General features: G+C 27.1%; 7 protein-coding genes across 8 annotated transcripts; 1 reads left to right on the top strand and 6 right to left on the bottom strand.

The window, feature by feature from the left end:
• Positions 1–4,884: 4,884 nt before the first annotated feature.
• OCT59_024506 (uncharacterized protein) lies at positions 4,885–5,895 on the bottom strand (the record flags this gene model as incomplete). Its single annotated transcript, XM_066135476.1, has 6 exons — positions 4,885–5,015; positions 5,085–5,131; positions 5,200–5,233; positions 5,504–5,602; positions 5,669–5,752; positions 5,814–5,895. The coding sequence occupies 6 exons, from the start codon at positions 5,893–5,895 to the stop codon at positions 4,885–4,887; spliced, it is 477 nt and encodes a 158-aa protein (XP_065991492.1).
• A 346-nt stretch (positions 5,896–6,241) lies between these two features.
• Positions 6,242–6,544, bottom strand: OCT59_024507 (uncharacterized protein; the record flags this gene model as incomplete). Its single annotated transcript, XM_066135477.1, has 1 exon — positions 6,242–6,544. The coding sequence occupies one exon, from the start codon at positions 6,542–6,544 to the stop codon at positions 6,242–6,244; it is 303 nt and encodes a 100-aa protein (XP_065991493.1).
• Positions 6,545–7,620: 1,076 nt separating this feature from the next.
• OCT59_024508 (uncharacterized protein) lies at positions 7,621–8,330 on the top strand. The gene has a single exon (XM_025316185.2). The coding sequence runs from the start codon at positions 7,663–7,665 to the stop codon at positions 8,050–8,052; it is 390 nt and encodes a 129-aa protein (XP_025181181.1). The 5' UTR covers positions 7,621–7,662; the 3' UTR covers positions 8,053–8,330.
• Positions 8,331–8,459: 129 nt separating this feature from the next.
• Positions 8,460–10,057, bottom strand: OCT59_024509 (uncharacterized protein; the record flags this gene model as incomplete). The annotated part of the gene is made up of 3 exons (XM_025316186.2): positions 9,589–10,057; positions 9,132–9,390; positions 8,460–9,056 (listed from the first exon to the last, which is right to left on the bottom strand). The coding sequence occupies exons 1-3, from the start codon at positions 10,047–10,049 to the stop codon at positions 8,460–8,462; spliced, it is 1,317 nt and encodes a 438-aa protein (XP_025181182.1). The 5' UTR covers positions 10,050–10,057.
• A 336-nt stretch (positions 10,058–10,393) lies between these two features.
• Positions 10,394–12,523, bottom strand: OCT59_024510 (uncharacterized protein; the record flags this gene model as incomplete). The annotated part of the gene is made up of 6 exons (XM_025316187.2): positions 10,394–11,151; positions 11,219–11,505; positions 11,602–11,778; positions 11,870–12,100; positions 12,180–12,311; positions 12,469–12,523. 6 exons carry the CDS (start codon positions 12,521–12,523, stop codon positions 11,038–11,040), a joined length of 996 nt encoding a protein of 331 aa, XP_025181183.1. The 3' UTR covers positions 10,394–11,037.
• A 99-nt stretch (positions 12,524–12,622) lies between these two features.
• OCT59_024511 (uncharacterized protein) lies at positions 12,623–13,172 on the bottom strand (the record flags this gene model as incomplete). Its single annotated transcript, XM_066135479.1, has 2 exons — positions 12,623–12,631; positions 12,918–13,172. The coding sequence occupies 2 exons, from the start codon at positions 13,170–13,172 to the stop codon at positions 12,623–12,625; spliced, it is 264 nt and encodes an 87-aa protein (XP_065991494.1).
• A 3,413-nt stretch (positions 13,173–16,585) lies between these two features.
• On the bottom strand, positions 16,586–17,284 carry OCT59_024512 (uncharacterized protein; the record flags this gene model as incomplete). Of its 2 annotated transcripts, XM_025329757.1 has the most annotated exons (3): positions 16,586–16,852; positions 16,980–17,174; positions 17,240–17,284. In XM_025329757.1, 3 exons carry the CDS (start codon positions 17,282–17,284, stop codon positions 16,586–16,588), a joined length of 507 nt encoding a protein of 168 aa, XP_025181184.1. The 2 variants fall into 2 exon arrangements, with proteins under 2 accessions (XP_025181184.1, XP_065991495.1); XM_066135480.1 differs by lacking the exons at positions 16,980–17,174; positions 17,240–17,284 and having other exon boundaries at positions 16,586–16,801.
• Between the last annotated feature and the right edge of the window lie 139 nt (positions 17,285–17,423).

A 17,423-nucleotide genomic window follows, 5' to 3' on the forward strand; every position in this document is an offset into this window, starting at 1 on the left:
CCGAACGTCCGCAAACATGACATAAAGTGTGAGCTTCATTAGGAGGATGCCAAGTTAAACCTTTGCCACAGAAAGCCATGAATAATTCTTTCGCGGCCTCAAGGGTATCAAACGAGGAGAAGTTTAAATATACATAAGGTTTGGGCTTGTAAGAATTAATAGAAAGGGGAACATTAAGAGCTTTAGCGTTAACTTGAGTAGCAATTTCTAAAAGGTCAGCTTCTTTGATATTTTTTGGGATACAGGCAAGGATGGCGACATGTTCTCTTCAGCTATCACGTTGGAATTTCGAGAAAGATGCTGGACAGACACGTAAGGAATTACTTAGGCAAATGATCGCCCAGATGTCGTTGAATTGAGTAATTGCATCCGCAAAGGAAAATTGGATATGACCATTATAATAATGTTTCTTGGGGTGAGTTTGCACTTAATCACAGTGCCATATCGGGAAAATGCCTGGCGGACTTGCGTCTCGTTTAGAAAAAGTGGGATGTCGGTGACAAACAAAGACTTCGCTTCGTCATTGAGTTTGGCATCTGCAGGGAATAATAAGTGAAGACTAAATTGAGAAGATCTGCACATGGAAAGCTGAGTGGAAGCTGACACAATCGGTAAAATTATGCTGATCATTGAAGAAGACAAAGATCTTTTTGTTATCGCCTGATCCATCGCAGCATGCGCGGGTGCCATAGAAGGAATATCGGGAGAGTGAACAATCCACTTCGTCACACATAGAGCGATTGGTAGTAAATTTAGCTTTGAATGCATCAGGCGCATCACGTAGATAGGCCGCAGCATAATAATGAGATGGTGCAGACTTGATAGCGGCAGCATTACCATCGGGGGATAGCTAACGTTCTGGGATATCGAAGACAACAGATTTACCCTTATCATTAGAGGAAGGATTTGTAGAAACGGTGTAAACTGTCGAATATCAAGCACGAAAAGATGATAAAATTCAACCACCAAATGTAATTGCCAAATATCAAGAACGAACAAATTAATTATGAATTGGCATAGATGGATAAATAATTAGCCGAAAAGGATAAACATTTAGAAAGAGTAATGATCTACATGATGTAATGTTTGTTGAATGATTAACAAAGAACCAATAGGATAATTAGAGTCGATCAATTGCAGCTTAGCAATCTTTAACAATAAGAGCAATTAGAAAGAATAATTATAAGCCACAAAAGATAGATTATAAGCAAAACATATAAAGCGAATTGAAAGAACATATAAAATAAAGTCAGAAAGATTAAAGAACGTAAAATAATATAAAAGATAATATAAAAAGATAATACAAAGATAATATAAAAGATAATATAAAAAGATAATACAAAGATATTATAAAAGATAATATATATAAAAGATAGCATATTAAAAGATAGCGTATTTAAAATATAGATAGTATATTAGAAAGATAGTTCAAAGATAATATGTAAAAAGAACATAAAAGATAGTATATAGATAGAATAGAAAGTAGCATAAAAATTGTATAAATAGAGAGCGGAATTCAAAGTAATTCCATAGTTCTTATCCACAGAACTCAATAAAAATATAAGTTTCATTTAATTATTTGTTAGTAAAGTTTAATGTTAATTAAAGGTAATAGGTTCGCCCTAAACTTTAATTAATGTTCGCTTAATTAATTTTAATTAAAACAAATGAAAATTTTAAGATGAATTAAATATATGTTTTTGAAAAGTAATAATTCGTAGCGAGAGCTATCGAAGTTTGAAATTAAAGGTAAAAGTGGATATAATTTGGGAAAAATTTAGAGAAGTTAATTTTATTTTATATTGTTCAACGTTTTATATTACTAACGCTATTTATGTCGTGAACCAAGAATGTTGTTGTATATTGTTCGTTGATCATGTTGTTGTTAATTATGTTGTTAATTATTTGCTTGTTCGTTCAATTGTTCGTTCGTTCGTTTATTCGTTCGTTCGACCATGAGAATGCCCGTTCGATGTGGCAACTCTGTAAATTGATGACAGAGGGAATTGGGGGATCTCAACGGGAAGGGGTGTGCATATATAGAAGATTCTAAAGATGTGTTAGTAGGAGGAGGTTGAGTAATAACTGGAACTCTATTGACAGGAAGGCCAGAAGGAACGGTGGAAGTGAGGTTGGGAGCAGGAGCAGAGGGCGAAGTTATATCAACATTCATAGCGTCATCAGAGACAATACGCGAACGTTTATTAGGCACGCCAGCGGTGTTAGTAGGAGACAAGGGTCAGTCTCCAGATGGAGCAGAAGTGTCAGAACGCAGTGGCGGCAAAATATCCGGGTTAATAACAGAAGGAGCTGGAGGTGTAGTCATAGTATAAAGCTCAGTAAAAAGGAAAGCAACTGGGAAAGTATTAGTATTTGAACGAGCACTTAGAAATTTTTGAACGAAAATTTCAAAAATAAATTTTTATTAGTATTTTCAAAATTTCAGAAAAGAGTTGCGATAATCCTCGGTGATTATATTTATAAAGAGATGTGACTATATAAAAAATTTCTTATATTAGTATATCATAATTCTGGCCAAAAATTAACATAATTTTAGCTAAAATTATACTTAAAACTTTATTGTATCATAATTCTGCCAATATTAATCATAGAGAGATAATCTTACCGCCATTCGATTCATCTCGATGAGATGGTTCTAATGGTATAAAATATATCAAAATCCAATCACTAGATTAATTTTCGAAATTAAAAAAATATTAATGGTTTTTGTGTAATAATTCTGCCAATATTGATCTTAGAGAGACGATCTTACTACCATTTAATTCGTCTTGATGTGACAAATTTAATGGTATAAATAAAGATGTAGTATGTAATTGATAATTACTACCTTATGTTGTAATAGTAAGGGTTGCAATCTATTACTACTTTTAAAATTAAAGTGTTGTAATATTACAACACTTATGATTATTCAAAAATTTTCTTTTTGAAAAATAAAAATTACAAAAATAAGTTTTTATAGAATAAATATCATTATAAAAAGAAATAATTAATATATTATAATACATATTTGTATAATTAAAAATAATTACAACTTACAATTTTATATAATAATACAATTTTAATAGTTATAATATTGTATACTATATAATAATTATAATATTGTATTGCAATTACAACAAAAGTGTTGTATGTATGTTGTAATAGTTGCAACCTTACAACCTTTTAAAAATAATTACATATCACATCAGTAGGTATAAATACATTGAAATCCAATTACTATATCAATTTCCAAAATTAAAAAATATTAAATGGTTTTTAAGTAGTAACTCCGTCAATATTAACCACAGAGAGATGTGCTTACTTCCATTCGATTCGTCTTGATGAGGCGATTCCAACGAGCTATTAATCGTCCTTTTACAATCACTAGGTACCGAAAAATTTAGCAAAATGTTAAATGGCACAGTACAGTCTAACCTCGATATACCGATATTCGATATACCGATATACTATTAAAAACTTGTTATACCGATAAAATTTTATTTTCCCACTATATGTGAGGACATATAAATATCGGTATAACTTTGATATAACGATATTTTCTAAAAATTTCATATATGTCCCGACATATCGTTATATAAAGGTTTGACTGTAAATGTAAATCAAAAAATATAATAATGCCGATGCTTAACATTTTATCAGCTAGTGGTCATAAAAGGATAAAACTACCACCATTCGATTCGCCTCAGTGAGATGATTCTAACAAGCTATGTTACATCTTTGTATGATTATTAGATGCCAAGTTATTTAATATATTCTTTATATAACTGTAATTATAAACGGTTTTTTTTAATATAAGATTTTTGAGAATAGATGTGATAGTGACTATAGATAGATTGTGACTATATAGGATAGATTTTAATAATAAAGTGTTTTGAACATTCAACTGGTGTAACTATATAGTAGAATGTGACTACAGTCATGCAAGCTTAGTAGAGCAATTAAATTTGATGAAATTTAAATTACTACTATTCATTCAAAAAAAAAGATAAACATAAAGTATAAACGTACAATGATAAATCAGATTAAGCTTAATAAAACTATATTTTTAAATTTCCTGTAAAGTATTTTTTAATAAAGTAGTAGCAATTCAAAGTTGAAATATTTTACTATTGAATTAAATATTTGGCCATTTTATTCTGACCAGAATTACATGTAAATCTGGTCAAAATTACTAAAATTATATATAATTCTGGCTAGAATTAAGAAAGAGGAAGTTGACTGTAGCTACATTTTCTTCAATTTGAATTTTATGTTTGTCATTTGCTGCAATAAAGCAAACATAATCACAATAAAAAATTGAAAATTTATGCAAATAATGAAAAAGACAAGCACAATAATATGCATCTGGATGGTTTTTACATAATTGTTAAGCTTGAATTTGATACTTAATTTGTGATTTGTATAACAATCAGAGAAAATTACTATGCTAAATTGGGTGAAATTTTTGTAGATCATTTAGTATAATGAAAAATTGCATTTTTGATGTATTATAAAAAGATCATCTAGCCCATAGTAACACACCCAATTTATTAGCCAATTATAGTCATCATGATGTAACGTTATCTAATTTCTATTTTATCGTTATTTTGAAAATATTTTTAATGACTTTAGTTTGAGGGAAAGACAGATTCCAAGCTAATTTGAACTTGCGATTTCAATAATGGCAAAATTTAAATTTTATAATTTTTGTAATATTTTTATATATTCTTTTATAAAACTGTTTATATATTATTATTTCATATTTATTTTATTATTTTATTATTTATTTTATTATTTTTATTATAACCGATACCTCTCCTAACATATTAAAGACATTTTTGCCATTTTTTGACGATGTTGTGCCAAATAACAAGATATCCAACCTTAAATAGTTTGCAGTTTTGGAATTTCTTTTTTATCCAACTCTTCTTCTTCGACTTTTCTTCTGGGATTTTCTAGCATGGTGGCAGCGGTAAATCTTTTACTTTTATTAACGTTTCCTTCCAAAAAATATTCTTCCAAAAGTTTTCACACTCTTTTAGATATACGTTTTTCACCTCCTTTTTTACCATATTTTTGCTTACTTTTTAATGCCCATCCTGACTCCAAGGAAAACTCATGAAAGAAATTCCTATTGAGTAGGTAAGTTTCTAATTAGTAAATAACTATATACAGTATGTATTCAAACAATATACTTACCATATAACATTTTGATCTTGATTTTCAGAAATATCTTTTTCAAAAACAAACAGTAATTAGCATTTGTTTCAATATTTCAGATAAATTCTTTCTTGCCATTTTCCATTGTTTCTGTTTCATTAGCCAAGGCAAGTTCTAATTCTTTGATCAACTCATCTCTTTTAGCAGTATTGACAACATTGATATTTCATTTTTTCAATTCAGATAATAATCATTCTCTTGTCAATCTTTTAGAATCAATACCTAGATTGGAGGCAAAATGAAAGTTGGATAATATTCACAAAAAGATGAAGAGGTAACGCACCTGATACGTTTGGTATAGCAACTATCCATTTATTTTTAGGAGTTGTATGAATTAATACCACAGGTTCTGGAATTTCAATTTGCTTTTTCTGCAAATTAGCTATCTGTACTGGTGAAAACTCTATCCATTCTCAAATATTAGGAATCTCTCGACTAAAAATATAACCTGCCATTGATCCTTCTCCCGGCCAAGTCCATTCAAATAAATTAGAATTGCCAGAAAGAGTATTTTTCGTCTTCTTATTTTGGTCTAAAGTAAGTCAAAATTAGATAATATAATTTTTATTATTTTCATTTGATCTAAAACTCACCTTTTATTAGATTTGATTCCAAATATGCAACAAATGTTTCACAAATATCTTTAATTGCAGCTTTGATATCAGTACCCTCCATTATATCCAATCCAAGACGTACTTGATGTTTGATTGCATGGGTAATCTAATGTATTGATACTCATTATATAAGTAGGTCATATCTCTTATTTATTTTTGTTAATACTTGGGCTATACTTCTCCGCTAATTAATTACGTCGTATTTCGGCGAACGGACCAATTCACTATTTATTATAAAATTACTATGAATTAATTACGTCTGTCAAAATACATTACGTCTGTCAAAATAAATTTAATTAGTATTTTGTCATTTTGACGAAAAGTATAACTTGGGCATGATGGCTGTCAATAGTTGTTTTTGCCTTTCCTGCTTCCAGGAATATCCATTTCTTTACATTTATTTGATATCATTCTAACCAATTTCCTAAAATCATCATTAGATCAGTATTGTGATAGTGAGGACCATTATCTGAAATAATTGTGATCCACTTCGGCTTATTTTCTAGTGATTCAATTACAGCATGATGAAGTGATGAAGCTGTAAACCAAGAGTCTTGACATGCATCCATTGACCAATAATCATAAGCATGAACATCAAGTTCTTGATACCCTGGCTTTTTTGTATATATAAGAATTGTATGTAATGTCCAACCTTTCTTCCCAAAGAATTCTGCTTTTATTTCTTTAGCACTTTTTGGAAGTATTTTCATTTTATAATCAACCACTAATACAGCGCTATTCTCATCCAAATCCAATAGATTAGCATTAAATTAGACGTTTAAATAAACTTTACGAGCTTGATGAGCAAGATAATATAACAGATGGTTTTGATATTCATCAAGATCTTTGTGCAAATCTATAGAAATCTGATTTTTAAGATGTCTAAAAAAGGTAAATAATTCAGCACATTCTTGAGATGCATGTGTATGTTGTTCTGTGTAAATTCCAAATGCCCACAGTAAGCAATAACTAATACAAAGATTATGTTTTGTTATTCCTTTTTTATCAACAATCAGATTTTTTTCATAATCTCTTTTCAAAAATCATTGTAACCTTTTCAACTCATCAAGAAATTGTTTCTAAAATCAATGAAATGTATGTATAAGAAATTATCTTTAAAAATAAGAATTTTATTATATTAGCCAAGTACCTTATTTATGCTATCCATAAACTTATTTTCAATAAGCTTTCTAATATCATCAAATATTTCATATCCATACCGGCTCCACACATTACATAAGATATAAGGTCAAATATTTTGATGGATCATAGTACTTGAGACAATAGGTTAGAAAGAGGAACAATAGATTAGATAATAATATACATAATAAAAAGAGAGTTAGATGCAATTCTACATAGTGAAAAGAAATTTTTTTGAGTTTTAGAACATTGGTACATAATATTAATAGTTTTAGAAAAACAATTAAGGAAAAAAAAATAAATAAGGTTTAAATATTAAAATTTTATAACAACTTATGAAAAGTAAATAGAATTCTTTAGGCTAATTAAAGAATTCTAAATATTTCTTATTTATACTAAATAAAATAGTATTATTTCATATTAAGTTATATCTAAATTTACTTTGATATTGAAATGTTAAAAATCTTAAAAATTAATTTACTACCTACTACTCAAAAACAGAATAATTATTAGTTTATTTGAAATAATAAAGTTTAAATACAAAGTTTTGCTAATATAATCCTATTTATAACTATTATTATAAAAAATATATAAACATGTATTACATTCCTCATTTTATTATCTCCAATTAAAAAGTCATGATTATATATTATAAGAATTTTTTTTTCCCTGAAAATGCGAATAAATCATGTATGATTTCAAAGTAAATTTTCTTTACAAAATTCTTCTTACATCTCATGAACTTCCGCCACTTTCCTCTTTAGAAATACCAATTCCATTAACGCCATTAGATAAAAAAGATGGTTTTATACATCTTTCAAATTCCACGCAAGTTATACAAACAGCAGTTAGATTTTTTGGTAACGAAGATGAAATTTTAGTATTGAAAATATCTTATAATCAAAATGGCATAAAAGAAAATGTTAAATGGGAAGCACCACCAGAATTAGAAGAACGTTTCCCCCACTTATATGGTGATTTATTGATTAAACATATTATAGATATTGTCCAAGTAAAAAGTTTGAGAAAAGGCGGAGATGAAGGGTTTGAGTGGCCTAAAGGATGGTTGGAAACATAATCGTTACATGATTATTTCTCCAGATTTTAATTAACAATATTGTATAAATCCTAAGATAATTACATCCTTGTTATCAAGTCAGATAGTTATTATAATTTCAATTATTGTGCTAAAATGTCCACCAGTCGTTTAAATTAATTAGAATTAGGAATTTTTTTTTTTATGATAATGATACAGATATATTGATACTTAAAGCAATAACACAGACTTTTATAAAACCTTTAAATATCTATTTTACAAATAAAAAATTAAATAATCAAATGCAAATTAGTTCAATCAATTAAATAAAGTGTTTGAAATATAAATGTTACGTGTCCAAAAAGCTGTACATACAAATCCGAATTACTTATATAAAAAAATGATTTTTGCGATTCTTAATATAAACACTGCCTCTACGTACGTTCGAATCAAATATATGTTATGGTTGTTCCTGCCTTCAGAGTTTGCCATGATCTGACCAACCACTTATAGAATTCGTTGCGTAATTTTTCTTTAATATTTGTTCTGTTTGAAAACATGAACAATATCATGATGAAAAAAAAGATTCCAGGAATTGACATTTTTGACATCATCCTTTGCAAATACAACATAAAATATTCCACCATACGATTAAAAGAAGTTGTAGATGATGTTGATACTATACGATTAACAGCAGATGATGTTGGTGATGGAATCTGTCGATTATCTACAATGTTTCTACTATTTGTTGTTATCGCCGTTGTTCTCGTTCCAGGGTGTAAAGAACGAATGAATTGTTTATTGTTACGTATCATCATATTTGACGAAAACGAAGACGTTCCATTATTAACATATTTTTGGTTGTTATTTGCAAACATTCCCAAACCATTTATATGAGCATTTTCTGTTCGAGTGGTAAAGAAGCCATTAACATGATGACCATTGGCATCTTCCTTTTTTAATTTATCTTTTTTTAATTTGATAAGTTTAGGTGGCGTGGGTTTATTAGACTTCTCTTTTAATTTCAAGAGGGTATGCTCATAAACCTTTGAACGAAGTCAACAAATAGTTATATTTAGTACTAGAATCTTTTAAAAAAAATGTTATTAAAATCCGCTTACTTTCTTGCGTTCATTATTAATAACTTCGTTATCAGCAAGGAATTTTGAAGCTAAATCCCAGTCCCTCAATTTTGGCAGCACTTGTAAAACATACAATTCCACGACTTTTTCATAAGATTTTAAAATTGGGTCATCAGTTACGCCTTTAGAAGATATACGTTCAAGATGTAATATTAATTCGTCTGAGAGTGCATTAAGCCATTCTTCGATTATATTGCGTCCGTTTGGTGCTTGTTGTTGATTTAAACAAAATAGGATACTAATAATTATAATTTTTAGTTTTGAACCATCAAAAATAAACATACAAAAAAAAGAGTGGTTAATCGGTTAATCATTAAAATTCATATTGGTAAAGAAAAAATAAAAATTAACTTGATTATATATTATTTGTTCAATAATAATAATAAATTTATAACATACTGTGCACATTTACCATTATTATAAACTTCTTACCCACCATGCTACGACAACTTCACCAGGAACTTCGCCAGTTTCCTCGCCATATCCTTCATTAATAACTTTAAGCCATACGTCGCTAACAACTTTCTCAGCTGATCGTTCTAAAAGTCTCTTAATCTCGAGATCTTTTGTTATTATTGGCGGTTTTTCTGCAAATACAGCTGCAATTAGATTAATATAGAGGATCCAAATTTTAGTTTGTAAAATTTTTGCTGAAGGTGAGGAAGAAATCGGTGAGAAATTTGTGAGTTTAGAGATTGCAGCGGAACATAGTGAATGCGCAGAATCATATTTTCGTAAAAGAAAATCATCTTTTGCCTTTTGATATAAGGAAGTAAGAGATTGTAAGTCTATAGAATTTGAAGGAGACATTATATGGTTGTGTTTTACTTGAGAAGAAGTCAAGAATTGTGGTGAAGAAAGATGAGAGTCAACAGAGGGAGTCTCAGGAGGAGCCATCGTTAAATAAAATATTCAGTATGAATAAGAAGCGATACAAGTATATATAGTCGCCAAACTAATTGAAGATCATACTATCTTATCGTTATCATTTTCCATCACATCACATAAATAACGTGATTCTTTTTATGATTAAAAAAAGTTAAGCACAGCTAAGTTTTTTTATATTAATATAAAGATTAGTCAGCTCACAGAGCATAAATCAAAGTAATAAGAATGTTATAACAAAGCCAAACTATATTATATATTCTAAAACATTCAATTTCAAAGGAGTTGAATATGATGAGATCCAAGTAAGAAGTTAAAGGGAAATAACAATTCGTAATATTAAAAATTTTTTTTTTGCCCGTAAAATAATATATATAAATATATACACAAGCACAACTTGACAACTTTTTGACTATTTTAACCATAATATTTTTTGTTTTTTTATCAACATGGATAAAAACCCCTCACACCTTACTAACTTATCGTTTTAAACTAAGTTAAACCCAATTTGTTGATGTACTAACTAGAATCAAATATATGAAAGAAAAAAATAAAAAATAAAAGAAAAAAAAATTTCACACGCATACGCAAACTCCTCCCAACCAGATATACTTTTCCTCGTCATAACACTTCAACAATGAATTACAAACTGTAAAACCGGAGAACATTATATAATTTCGTTGTTATATAAAGTATACATTAGAATTCATCCAATGATACTTGTTCATCCAACAAAAAAATTCATACATACTTTCATAAAAAAAAAAAATTTTCAAACGCTCGGTCGCTTTTTTCTCTATTGCAATTTTGTATAGGTTAATTTTTAAAGAATAATCAAAAAAAAAAAGAAACATAAAGCAAGAAAAAATATATATATGAAAGGTGAAAATTTGAAGAAAAAAATATATATTTGGAATTCCATGAAAAAAAATTGTTATCAGATTCAAATAGTAAAAATATGAATGTTAATAAAAAATTATGGATAATTGTCAGTATGTAATTATGGAACTTTGGCCATTTCCTTCTTCTTCTTATTGCGTGGCGGGGTTACTGGTCGTCCTGCCTGCATTCCGCCATAAGTATACTTCTGTTTCTTTTCAGCTGGTTTGAGGATCTTTAAAAAAAAGAGGAATTAATATTATTTGAAGAAATATAATAAGTCGAAGTTCAATTTAATCTACCTGAAACGAGCACATAAGAGTCTCGTCTACACTCATCATTGCACCAGCGTTATCAAATTCGCCACAGTAGTTTGGCGCCGAGAACAATGTAACTAGCTGCCGCTTGGCAAAGAATTCGTAACCATCTTCCACCACTTGATGTGCTCTACATATCAAATCCATATCGTGCTTCTGTAAGAACCGACTAACAACGTCCGGGCCGAATGTAAAAGACACACCACGATCATTTTCGCTCCAGCCAGTAATATCTTTATCGGGATCAGACCACAATAAATCGCACAATAGGCCTAATCAGAATTAAATAATCGACATAATTAGTTATATCGATTAAGCAATAAAAAATGTAAATATATTAAAAAAGAAAAAAAATTTGAATACGCTACCAGTGTCAGGCACATCTGTGGGTCGCATAACTCTTCTAATTTGTTCCATACTTTGAAGATCGGGTGATAAACCACCATGCATAGTGAAAATCTTTTCGTCAATGATTGCAGCAATTGGCAAACAATTAAAGCAATCCGTAAAAGTTTTCCACAACTTGATATTGTATCTTCGCTTGCCTAAAATTTGTTTATGTTAAAATAAATTCACACATATACTAAATAATCTGGACCATAATCCTAAAAATTTAACTAATCGTTATTTACTTACATTCATCATAAAAACCATAAATACGATTAATGCTTGCACATTCATGGTTACCACGCAGAATGAAAAAATTTTCCGGATATTTTATCTTATAAGCCAACAAAAGACAAATGGTTTCTAACGATTGCTTTCCTCTATCAACATAGTCACCAAGAAAAAGATAATTGGCTTCTGGAGGGAACCCACCATACTCAAATAATCTTAAAAGATCATAATATTGACCATGTATATCGCCTAAAGATAAAATACGCACCGATTAAATTCTTGTGATGCTAAAAAAATAATTTTTCAAATTTTTCTTAAATATCCTCACCGCAAATTTTTATTGGGGCTTCAAGTTCGAGAAGTATAGGTTGAGAAATAAAGATTTCTCTCGCTTTTGTACAAAGATATTTAATTTCAAACTCTGCAAGCTGCACTTGTTTACCAGGTCGACACCCTCTTACTAAAAATAAAATAAACAATATTTTTCTTTGGCGTAAGTTAACGATCGTAACAGGTTATTTTTTTCTGTTATTGAAAATAGTTTGTAGTCCTATTCTAAAATACATTTTAGTAACCTAACCAAAGTCCTAATGAAATAAATAGAAACTAAAAAATACCTTCCAGAAGTCTGTCAATGACGGAGTCTATGTCTATTTCGGCAGGATCACTCATATTCCCTTCACTCTCGTATTAAGATTTTGCAAGAGTTATGAAAGCTTTAATAAAGAAGGAGTTTGTGTTTACGGCGTCTTGACACAGCGGCACAAATAATTAGAGGCACTGAAAACCAAAAATATAAAGATCGAGTGAAAAACACGTTAGCAAAGAGTTTTGATGGTTTGTTTAAACAACTATTATTTAAGTTAAACTGTCCAGATGAGAGTAGTCGATGGAAACTGCAACACGAGTTAACGGCAAGGGTTCACTAATATTTGTGACTGGGCTGTGTACAGGCATCCAGCATAATATACGAAGGTGTGGAGGAAGTCATGGGTAACACTTTTTTATTCTGTATTTTTCAATTTAACTTTCGTTTTTCCTTTTCATTATCAAATTTAATACATACAAATAGGTAGCGAGACAGGGAGCGAAATGGTCGGGCAGAGAGAATGCGTTTTTGTGTGGGATAGGAAGACGACGAGTAGGTTGGTTGGCCTGAGTTGGATGAGTAAGCAAAAAAAGTAGAAAGTGAGAGCTGGATTGGACTGTTTTGTGAGCGAGGATGAACTCTATGGTGCTGATTACCCAAAACAGAATTTTGGTGACATGAATGATGATGCTTTGATGCATCATTCGTACTTGTTACCACAACTCTCCTCATTTTATAGCCAATCTCCCTATAATCGTTTCAATTTCAAAATGATTTAAAAGATAACGGATTTATTTTTCCTAAATTCCAACCTTTTTTTTATATATATATCCAAAACAACATAAATATAGCTCAATTATATTTTATATCATTAAGATTTACCGTTATATTATATAAACCTCCTCCCTTTAAATAAAATGATTGACAATTAAAAGGTGGCGAAAGTTAAGTTTTATAAACGAATGATTTTGCCAATGGTTATTCTGCACTCTGCAGTGATTATATTATTCTTGCAGAGACATGGTTATCATTTTGATTAACTTTGCCTTTAAATAAGATGAGGAAACGTAGTTTTTCAATGAGTTCATATGAATTTAAAAGGTTATGTTATAATTAATTATTCATCAGGTTTTAAAACAAGATCTACAGATTGGTGGTCAATATATAAAAACAATATATTTTATTTGTCCATTTGTTCAAATATAATTTAAAAAAATATTATTGCTAATAATTAAAATTTCAAATTTAAAAAAAAAGTATATTTGAAAATAATAACCAGCTAGTAAAGAATATTAGTATTAAATGTATTAAATTGATTAATAGATTTTTTTCAAATTAATATTTTTGGCTTTAAGAAGTTTATTCCTTTTTATAAAAAATAAATTAAAGAAAATCTAAATCTAATAACAAAAAGTATTGTCAATAAAAATAAAGTACTTCTACTATAAATTACCAGATTTTATAAAATTTACTTATTGATTTTTAATTTAATAAAATTCAGCCAAAATTTTAGTTTTTATATTAAATAAAAAAAAACTTTTTAAAAAATAAATATTGAATAATTTTTTTATTATAAAGAAATAAAAACATAAAAAAAATTATTAAATTAGTATAATAAAATAGTTTTTTTTTATATTTTAAAAATCAGTAATTTTTATACTATATAAAATTAACCAATTTTTTTTTATTTAAAAAAATGTTTTTTAAACATTAAAAAATTATTTTATTACTAATTATAAGTAATAAATTTATTATATTTCCATTTTTTTGCAATAAGAAAATTTTTTATTTTTAAAATATTTTATTTTTATATTTAAAAATAATTTTAGATAAATTTATTAAAAAATAATTTCTATATAACTTGAAAATTAATAAGTAAATTTATAAAATAGGATAATAGTAAAATGTATTATTTGACATTATAATTATTTATAAATATATTTTATTATAATCTTATAGTTTAAAAAGCTGTTAATTCAAAATAAAGAAATATTTTAAGTTATTTATAATATTAAAAATAAGCAAAAGAAATTTTATAAGAAAACTCATAAATTAAATGAACTATTGGAAAAAGTTTGATATATATATCTAAAATCCCGCTTATTTATAATAAAAGTTATTATAGAAAATTAGCCCTTTATTAATGATTTTTACTTTTTTCTTAAATTTTATTGGTTAATTGGCTAAAAAGAAAAAATCATAACAATGTAATATAAAATTTTCTTTTATAGTAGAATTTGCAAAAAATTTTATATATAATTTTTATCTTAAACTTGGAAGTAACCTATCTTATAAGTAAGCAGAATCCTATATACTTGTAATACAAATTTATAAAATATTTTCTTTGAATAGAAAAGTTATTGTATACTGTTTTTTTTTACTTGTTAAAAAAAATTTATAATAAAGAACAAGAAATTCCAAAAAAAATTTTTTTTATTAAAATCCTGTAAAATTAATTATGAAATGTTGATCATTTTCTCTGGTTAAATAATAATTTATCTCTTAAACATATTAGATTTATAAAACTATATAAAGAAAATAATAATAATAATAGTAAAGGTATATCAAAAATCAGCTGATTTAAAAGGATTAAACTTTAAATCAAGTCTATATATATCATGTGATATTTATATATTTAAATATTAAATATAACATATGGGCTAATTTTGCTTATCTTCAATTCTATTATATACTATAATGATTATATATATATATTAGTTATATCAGTTGTACATAATTTTTTTCATGTTTTATTTTCAACATTATTTTCTATAGTAATAATAAAAAACTAGTTATCTATTTACTGCAAATTTTACTTTAAAATTTTTACAACTTGTCAAAAATTACTTGTTCATAAAAGAAATAAACATTTACATAATAAAATAATACTCTATTTTTATTCATTATCATCATAATGTTGGACTAACTGAAACCTTATGTTTACTAAATAGCAATATTTAATAAGCATTAAAATTTTATATTTATTAAGCAATAAATGCTTAATATATTAAATAAATACTAAATTTTAATATTTATTAACTATTTGATTTTTTAAGCATTTTATTAATATTTTAAGTATAAAATACTTAAATGCATTTTACCAATCTTAATAAGCATTAATAATAAAATATAAATAAATTATTTTAACTAATATCATGATAAATAAATATTGTCTTATATTATTTTTTTATAATTTTTATTAAAAAAAAACTTGGTTTCTTCAAACATTTTGTTAGAAATAAATGTCTTTATTTCAATTGAAAATTTTTTAGAAAATATATTTGTATATTTTTTTAAAGATGAAGAAATATTTAAATACAGCCCTATTCAATACAAATATTAATGTATTTTTGAAGAATTTGCAGGAGAAACAGAATTTTATTACAAATACTATGAGTTATATTTTATTTAAAAACTATAAAAATACAAAATATATATTAAATCAAATTTATATAAAATTATTAAACAGTATTATTAAAAAATTTATAATAAAAAATTTAACCTGTAATTTTTACTGATTCTGAATAGTTTCAAAAAAAGTAAATTTCTATATAATTTTTGAATATGTTATTTTTTATTATAATAGTGGGAATCACTAGTCAAAATTGTCCAAATCAGATAGAAATCGATCATCTAATTTTAATCTGATTTATAACTCAATTTTGACCGATTTTTTAAAAAGGCAATATTCCGTTTAGGTTCTGAGTAGTTGCCACTCAGATATAATTCAGAATAAGAAATTGGATATAAATCGAATATAAATCAACAAATACTACTAAATTCGACACTATTAATTAGACATAAATCAACTAAATTTATTATATAATAAATCAGATATAAATCAGATATAATTCAATTACAATTCAATTTATAAATTCAGATATACTATAAAATATATTATAATACGCAAAACTAAAAAAATAGAGTAAAATAAATTTATATATGCTATAAAATATAATATATAATACGCAAAACTAAAAAAATAGAGTAAAATAAATTTATATATGCTATAAAATATAATATATAATACGCAAAACTAAAAAAAGAGTAAAATTAATTCAGATATGTAATAAAACATACTATAATACGCAAAAATAAAAAAAAGAGTAAATTAATAATAAAATAGAATTCTGAAATTCCAACCATTAATCTTCTTGCATAAAACTTTCAGATTTATCCGCTTTATCTTCTAAAATTGCGTTTAAATCTTCATCATCAATATTTAAATCGTCTGTATATTCTGTGTCATATACCATATCTGGTTGATCAACATATGACCAATCGGGAGCATCATCCGGTGGTATTTTATCATAGCATTGTATCTCGTCATCATAGTTCCGAGGTCGCAATTGCTGCGCCATTTGTCTCACTCTTACATGTTTATCGAGAACATTTCTTAATAAAAGTCTCAACTAAAATGTAAAAATAAATAAAATCAGAAAATGTAAAAATAAGTAAAATCAGAATTAGTGAAAATAAGTAAAATCGGAATTAGTAAAAATTTATAGCAAAATAAATTATCAAAATAAAATAAGTAACCTCTTCTGAGCGCCACAATAGATCATAAACATTAATGACCGATTTTGAACCTTTATCTTCAGTTTTACTCACTTCCAGTGAATGATATGCATGATTTGCCAGAATTTTTAACAGATCCCGTTTTCTATAACTCATAATTCGGCTATCCTTTTTATTAAAGAGATCTTTCACAGCCTTTATCCTTCGCAATTTTTTCTGATTGATAAATTTAAAATGAGTTAATATGGATTATTAATTTGCCGCTGGATTACATTACATACATTATCATTTAATCTATTATTGGCATGAACTCGTCGATTGTTCATGCTTTCTTTGCCGGATATCCTCAAACTCAACTTAGATCGTCGAGATTTATGTAGGCTACTTAACCACCTTGTTACTTGGTTAAAGGATGGTCGATAATTTGGAGCAAGTGATTTTCAGATTTTGGGAATTAATTTACAT

This window comes from Rhizophagus irregularis, chromosome 4, assembly GCF_026210795.1.
Source record: "Rhizophagus irregularis chromosome 4, complete sequence".
Taxonomy (NCBI): domain Eukaryota; kingdom Fungi; phylum Glomeromycota; class Glomeromycetes; order Glomerales; family Glomeraceae; genus Rhizophagus; species Rhizophagus irregularis.

Bases quoted from the DNA above. Each gene is read 5' to 3' on its own strand.
- OCT59_024508 (XM_025316185.2), top strand. From the start codon at position 7,663: ATGTATGATTTCAAAGTAAATTTTCTTTACAAAATTCTTCTTACATCT.